This window comes from Lepidothrix coronata, unplaced genomic scaffold, assembly GCF_001604755.1.
Source record: "Lepidothrix coronata isolate B3197 unplaced genomic scaffold, Lepidothrix_coronata-1.0 Scaffold263, whole genome shotgun sequence".
Lineage (NCBI taxonomy): Eukaryota > Metazoa > Chordata > Aves > Passeriformes > Pipridae > Lepidothrix > Lepidothrix coronata.
The window spans coordinates 834,134-841,103 of NW_016690443.1; the positions used below are offsets into that span (position 1 = coordinate 834,134).

The 6,970-nt window shown below is 53.1% G+C and overlaps 1 protein-coding gene across 1 annotated transcript; it reads right to left on the bottom strand.

Annotated features, from left to right (window-relative positions):
• On the bottom strand, positions 1 to 6,213 carry LOC108507640. Its single transcript, XM_017835789.1, has 8 exons — positions 5,400 to 6,213; positions 4,161 to 4,478; positions 3,527 to 3,829; positions 2,697 to 3,026; positions 2,006 to 2,066; positions 1,400 to 1,515; positions 939 to 988; positions 1 to 487 (listed from the first exon to the last, which is right to left on the bottom strand). Exons 1-8 carry the CDS (start codon positions 5,440 to 5,442, stop codon positions 281 to 283), a joined length of 1,428 nt encoding a protein of 475 aa, XP_017691278.1. The 5' UTR covers positions 5,443 to 6,213; the 3' UTR covers positions 1 to 280.
• Positions 6,214 to 6,970: the final 757 nt, after the last annotated feature.

The window sequence follows — 6,970 nt, forward strand, 5'->3', positions numbered from 1 at the left end:
TCCAAGAGTCTGCATTTTAATGGAACTGGAAAAACAGATGTACAAGGTGTCCTGGGAATCACCCCACACCTCTGTCTGACCCAAGACAATCTGCCACAAGTGTGGCAAAGCCTCTACTGGCCATTAACAGGAGGGAGGTCAGAAAATGCACAGGCAACACACACATGGCAGCAAAACTCAGCTCCTCCCCAGTGTCCATCCACACACCTCCTACTCCTCATTCCCACTTCGTATTCCAGTTTGTTTCTCCCATTTCTGGATTGTCTGGGGACTCTGTGCTTCATCCTGCATCATTCCTTGGGAACTGGTTGAATGCGATGACAGCGTATTCCACATTTTCCCCTTGGGGCTTCCTGTGAGCCTGGCTGGGTTCGATATTGCAGTAAAGAGGACCCTCAGAGCTGGGCCGGGATTGCAAGTCCAGGTTATTGCGTTTTAGGCCCTTGCTGTCATCCTTGGAACTTTCTCTTCTTTCAGTGCTGCCAAGCTGTGAAAAGAAAGGGAAAATACTTGTTAGCATGACACAGTGCCAGGTCACAGCTGTTACCAGGAGAGCAAATTCTCCCAGAAGGAAAGGAGAAGCCATGTAAAAAATACCTTTGGTCATGACAGAGGTGAAAGAACACTTCTTCATCACCTCTCCTGGATACAGGTAACAACTGCATGGTCTAACCTTGGTTACTAGTCCTTCAGTCATTTCTCAGGGGTTACTAGAATTTGGTCCACTGTGTTTTTTTTCTATTGGAGTTTCCCTACATTTATTCCCCCCCTCTCTCTCCAGCTAGGAACATTCCTCTCTCTGGGGACATTAAATACCATTTCCCTCCTGCTCACAACCAAAGTGAGCTCCAAGGTCCTCATCAGGTGGGTCCAACAGCTCCTCACAGAGTATTGGTCAGGGACTCGGTACCACATGGGAAATCATTCATTTTCCTTACCTGTGCTGTGCCCTCTGAATTGTCATAGGTGTCCTCTGCTCCTCGGTTACCTTTGGAATAAGCCAAAATCGGAGGTTTTAGAAGTAGAGAAGCCATGAAAAGCCCTGTCATTGCCTGTGCCTCAGGAGGTGTGGGGAAGGCTGTGGGATTGCCCAGTGATAGGAGCAGTGGATGTGCAGTGGGACCCCTCTGCCTTGAGCCTGGGGAACACCTTGGGCTCACTTCAGTTCTCCCCTAACATGTTTGCAGGTTCCTGTGCAGGGTCTGCAGGAACCCAGGTTTGACTTATTGTGAGCAGAGATGGCAGCGAGGAGTCTGCCTTGAGGCCTCCCAGCCTGCACCTGCCTGATCTCCAGGGCACTGGGAGCTGGGAACAAGCTCACCTGGAGGGGGAAAGCGGTGGCAGAGAAGGCCCTGTTTGGTACAGACCAGGACAGGAGGCATCCCCCAGCTCCACATACCTGTTCTCTCCAGGAGCTTTTTCAGCCTGACACACAGCGCTACCGAGGTGACGAGAGCCAGGATGAGCAGGATGCTCAGCACCACAGACAGTAGGATAAAGGTGTTGACATTTGAGCTGCAGCCAGGAGAGCAAGGGAGTTACCAGTGTTGGATGGTGTAACAGCCCAGTACCAAACAGTGACCAAAAGGGACAGGAACAGATTTCATGTTCAGTTCTATGCACTCAGAAGGAGGGTCTGGTTCTCCTGCAGCAATGCAATCTGATTTTTCTACCTCGTTGTGCCTTCTGAGCTTTTCCTAAACCATTATCCAGGCTTTAGAAACAAGGCACTGTTCAAAGTTCTGAGCACAATTCCAGGCTCTCTGGAACAGGAACTGCCTTTTCCTCCTGTGTTTTGCAGCACCTGGTGCACCAGAGCTGATTTTACTAATCTGCCTCCTCCTCTGGGCAGGAGCTGGAAGAGGAGAGGCCAGCTTTGGTAAGGATCCTACCATACTTAAGCCCTCTGTAGGCAGGAATCAGAGTACCCAGGGACTGCCTGCCCCAGTTGTTTTGGGGACAAAACATGAATAACTTGTGTGTGTTCAAGCTCAGAGACTCTTACCTGGGTGCTGGGCTGTTGCCCAAAGGAGTTGCTTGACTTGAGCCTTCAGTGTCTGACAAAGCTGCAATGGCAGGCATGAAGAGAGGAACAGTCACAAATGCTTTGCATTTACCAGTGAAACCCCCCTGCCATTGCTGTTCCTGTGCCCAGGGGAGGGTGTGCAGAACCCACGTGTTGGGACTTTTTCCAGAGCATCACTGTCCCCTCCCGTGGTCTGCACTGCCTGTTCCTCTAGTCCTTCAAGAGCCAGGTTGCAGCTCAGTGCCATCCCTTACTGTTAGAGCATCATGCTGAAAGAGAGCCCAAGTCACAGATCTTTAAAATACAGGTCTAAAGGTTGTTCCCTTGACAACCCAGTGTGAAGGTCTTAATAGCCTTTGAAAGCCAAGGGATGAGTCACTATAAAGGGGCAGAACTGGTATCAGAGGATGAGAGACAGAAACACCTCTCAGGACAGCTGAACCTGCTCCCAGGTTAAAGGGGAGCAGCACAGTACACGTGTGGTTCACCTCCCATCCCTGCTACTACTCCATAACGTGGTGGCCATGAGAAGGTCCAGTGCTGCAGGGTCAGGCAAACACAGGCAGGTGTAAGGTGTGAGGTGGTGTAAGCTGGGCAGTGCAGAGGGACAGAGCGGGAAAGTGAGTCTGGGATCTACAAACACAGTGTGTGCTGACAGGTCCGTACGTACCCTTGGAAACCTCGAGTGTGACCTCCTCCATCCGGGAGAGACCAGAGCTTTCACGGAGCGCACACCAGTACACGCCAGAGTCCTGTGCCTGCAGCTGCTCCATGGTGATGGTGACAATCCCCTGCTGAGTGTTGTCCTGGATCCTGACTCTGCCATCCTGAGATGTCCTTTGGTTCCCTGAGGGCCCTGAGTTTGTGGTGACCAGTATCTCACATGATGTCCCTGCTTCCTCTTTGCACCAGGCTTTGCTCACAGTCCTGTAGTCCGTGTTCTTGTACTGACACTGGACAGAGATGTTGCTTGACTCCTTGGCTGTGTACTGCTGGGTCCCTGGAAAACATCGGGAATGCTTGGTGAGATCCCAAAGCAGGCACAGTGGCACCCTGGATCTGCTTCTACCTCCAGACATGTGGAGCAGAAGGGGACTGGACCCAGATTACTGGGGGCAAAAATGACTCATAAACTGAGACACTCCGGGACACTGCAAGTGCAGTAGGTGCTCACTGTGGGACACAGAGGGCAGTAGGTACTCATAAACTGAGACACTCCGGGACACTGCAAGTGCAGTAGGTGCTCACTGTGGGACACAGAGGGCAGTAGGTGCTCACTGTGGGACACAGAGGGCAGTAGGTACTCACTCTGGGACACTGAGAGGGCAGTAGGTACTCACTCTGGGACACTGAGAGGGCAGTAGGTGCTCACTCTGGGACACTGAGAGGGCAGTAGGTGCTCACTCTGGGACACTGAGAGGGCAGTAGGTGCTCACTCTGGGACACTGAGAGGGCAGTAGGTGCTCACTCTGGGACACTGAGAGGGCAGTAGGTACTCACTCTTGAAGACAGAGAGCACGACCTCCATTACTCGGGTGCGGTCGGAGCTCAGTGCACACCAGTACGTGCCGGTGTCCTGGGCCTGCAGCCTCCTCATGGTGACGGTGAGAGTACTCAGGTGGTCGTACATCAGCGATGTTCTGTTGTGTGGAGCTTTGCTGTTGCTCCGTGTTGAACGGGAATCTGCGCTCGCCATGACTCTACACTCAGTCTGCCCTTCTCTCCGGCACCAGGTCGTGCTGTACCCCCAGATGCTGCGCGGGCACTGCACCCGCAGAGTGTCCAACTCCCACTGGAGCACCTCTGAAACGCAAGGTGGTCACTTCCCAATGAGCAGTGGGCACAAGGGCATCCACCTCCCTCCCAGAGCTGGGCATCTGGGACAGACCCTGCCCTGGGGCAATGCCCTCATGGAGAGCCTCTCATCAAGGCAGAGGTAGGGGTGAGGTAAGGCAGGACAAGAGGTTGCTGGGAACCTGCAGGGCCAGCCAGGTCTGTGGGGCTCCTTCACTCACTGGGGAAGGCAGCAAATGAGGCTGAGGAGTGGGGCTGGGGGGATCAGGGGAAGCTGCTCTGCTCTGGGGGAGAGGGGAGCAGGGGAAGGAATGATGTGGCTTTTTGACAAGGTACTCACCCTTGAAAACATTCAGTGAGATCCTCTTCAGTGGAGAACTGCTAGAGGAACTTAGACAGGCGTATGTGCCTGAGTCCTCTGCCTTGAGGTCAGTCATGGTGACGGAGACGATCTTAGTAGTGGGGTAATGCTTTATTGTAATTCTGTCTGTGGTTTGGCTCGAGTACTGGGTGCTTGCCCATAACTCATAGCATCGGTTATCTTCCAGGCGGCACCAGCGTATCCACTGACTACCAGAAGTCTTGTAAGGACACTGGACATACAGAGTGTCCCCTTCCCGTCGTCTCTCCTCAACAGGAGGTGCTTGGGCTTGGAGACCTGTAAATATCAGATGTGCTGAGGGAGAGGGGAGCTGAAGCAGGGCTGCCCACAGCCTTCCCACAGACACAGAGAAACAGGCTCTGACCTTCCCCTGTGGACACTTGTATCTGGAAGGACTCAAAAAATCAGAGTCCATTCCCCCTGCTGAATTCACCTGCTTGCAAACAGGAGGGCTGATTTCTGGTGGGCAGTGCTGAGGTTTGAGCTGGGATTGCAGCTGTGGTTTAAAGCCCACAGACAAGTGGTGCTCGAGGTGTTGGACCTTCAAGCCTGACTGGAGACATCCGTGGCACAGTGTTGGGAGCTGTCCCAGCAAACCAGCTCCATTGTCACTGCTCCTCGTTCAGGCAAATGGAGACCAACCCCTGCCCACGCAGTGCCTTGGGTGTTGCTGGTCTGTTCGGGGTGGTGGGATGGGGCAGAGGGAAGGAGCCAGAGCAGGTGTGTGCAACCTGCAGCTCCTCAGTGCCACATCCCTGAGGATGCCCAGCAACCCCTGGCTGTGAGGCTGTGCAAGGTGCAGGTTGCCTTGATTCCCCAGCCTACCCCATGCTGGAAGCTTTGTGCTCTCTGCAGGGATTGGGGGCAGGCGGTGCCCACGGACACTGTCCTGATCCAGGGCTGCAATCAGAGGCACTGAGCTGGGCCAGTGTGATTGGAAATCCAGCTGGGAGAGCTGCTAGGACTGCTTTGGAGGTCACAGCTCTGCTTCCAGGCTGGTTTGTCCTGGGAGCCTGGAGGAGCCAGATGTGGGTGGTGGGAACTGGGGCTGCCCTTTCCCTCCCCACCCCTGCAAGTGAGTTGCCCCCATCAGAGTCCAGCTGAGGTTGGGGGTTCCCCCACTGTGGAGCTCCCCAGGCAGTGGGAGGTGGGGAAGGATGTCCCACTCCCCTGGGACGTGCCCAGCCCTTCTCTTACCTGGGAAGCAGAGCAGCAGCAGCAGGAGGACTCTCAGCTCCATGGCCACGCTCAGGCCCAGGGAAGGGGCATTTCTGGGGGCTGCCCACCCTGTCTGCCCCTGTGTGTCTGCCTTGTGGTCCTTCCTGCCTTGCAGTGGCACGGCTGGAGGAAGTGCCTGAGGTCTTGCCTCAGGCGGAAATACCTCCCCATGTTTTGTTACAACATTGATATTAAGATGATTTCTGGGTGCATTTGGGGAAGTGCTGAGCACAGCCTGTCCTGATATCAAAGGCCCGTTGCTTCTCTCGCCTGGCTGGTGTAATTTGCTTTGTCACTCTGCTCATCCACCCCCCAGCCATGAGGCTGCCTCATCTTCCTCCCAGGCGAGTGGGGGACGGGGCTGAGTTTGCTATCCACCAGCAGATTTTGGGCCCCAATGCCCCTGGTTGGTTCTGTGTCCTGGTGTGTGCAGGTGCTCACCAGCTTTTGGGTTGGTTTCGGGGTGTGGGGTTTGTTCTCTCGCGCTCCGGTTGCAGCCGGATGTTTCTCTCTAAAACTGCTGCCAGGTGCTCCGAGGTTGCCAGCTGAGGCTGCCAGCACCAGCCCAGCTGTGTCCCTGGAGCACATCCCCAGAGAAGTCCCTCCCTCTGAGACACGGCCATCGTGTCCCCAGAGACAACACTGCCTCTGTAAGTCTGTGCTGGGCACTTCTGGCCGGGATCCGTCCCTGGGGAAAGCAGGACAGGGACTTCTTCCCTTAGTGCATCCTCTGAGGTGCTTAAAGGTCCATCTTAAAGAACTGATGAATGCTACTCATACTAAATTTATGGGATTTCCTTTACGTGCACGTGGGAAGGGAATTATGAGGTTTTAGCTGGACTTGGTCTCTCCAGTTCCCACAGGAAAAGGTCATTCATCATCTATTGGATCTGGCCCTTTTTACTTCAGTGGATATTGTACATGGGTTTCCTGGGCAAACTTGGACTGTTGTAAGATCTTAATGAATTAATTAGATGAATGAATTAATTGGAATACTATGAGCAAATGAATTGTAAATAAATGGATTCAGGGATCTTAGTGCAATGTCACTGTGATGTGCCATAGGGAGGACACACCATCAGCCATATTGTCAAAATTTCCAGCATTTGTTTCTTTCCACTGAAAGCAAAGAGAAGGAATGTTGTATCTCAGCATCCCTCTGCATTGCTAATGGAAAAACGGGATCTTTTCCTTACTCCAAATTCAGTTTTTATTATATTGTCAAGGATAACACCAATTTAAGTAAAGAATGATCTGATCTTTCATGGGAAGCAAATATATTTTGGGGTTCAAATTCACAAATATGCACTAAAATGTAGTTCTCCTCAAGCAAAGATTGCTGCCTGGCTGTGAAGGTCTGGTGTAGCAACTGTTCTTTGAGTTGCAGTGTTGGGGGATTCCTTGGTTTCAGTTTATCCTGCTGCATGAGTCAGGAACAGTCCCTTAAAAGAGGAAGGATTTGTGCTGTGTGGCTCAGGGCTAGTTTCACTGCAGTTCAGCCCAGTCCTTGGGATGGCTGGTGGGTTCAGTGTGTGGACCTGAGAGAAAGG

What these genes read in the sequence shown, in the direction of transcription:
- LOC108507640 (XM_017835789.1), bottom strand. Translation starts at nt 5,442, where the DNA reads ATGGAGCTGAGAGTCCTCCTGCTGCTGCTGCTCTGCTTCCCAG. An exon ending in CTCACTGAATGTTTTCAAGG is followed by an intron (nt 3,830 to 4,160) that starts GTGAGTACCTTG and finishes CTTGCGTTTCAG; the next exon opens with AGGTGCTCCAGTGGGAGTTG. An exon ending in CACACTCGAGGTTTCCAAGG is followed by an intron (nt 2,067 to 2,696) that starts GTACGTACGGAC and finishes CTGCCATTGCAG; the next exon opens with CTTTGTCAGACACTGAAGGC.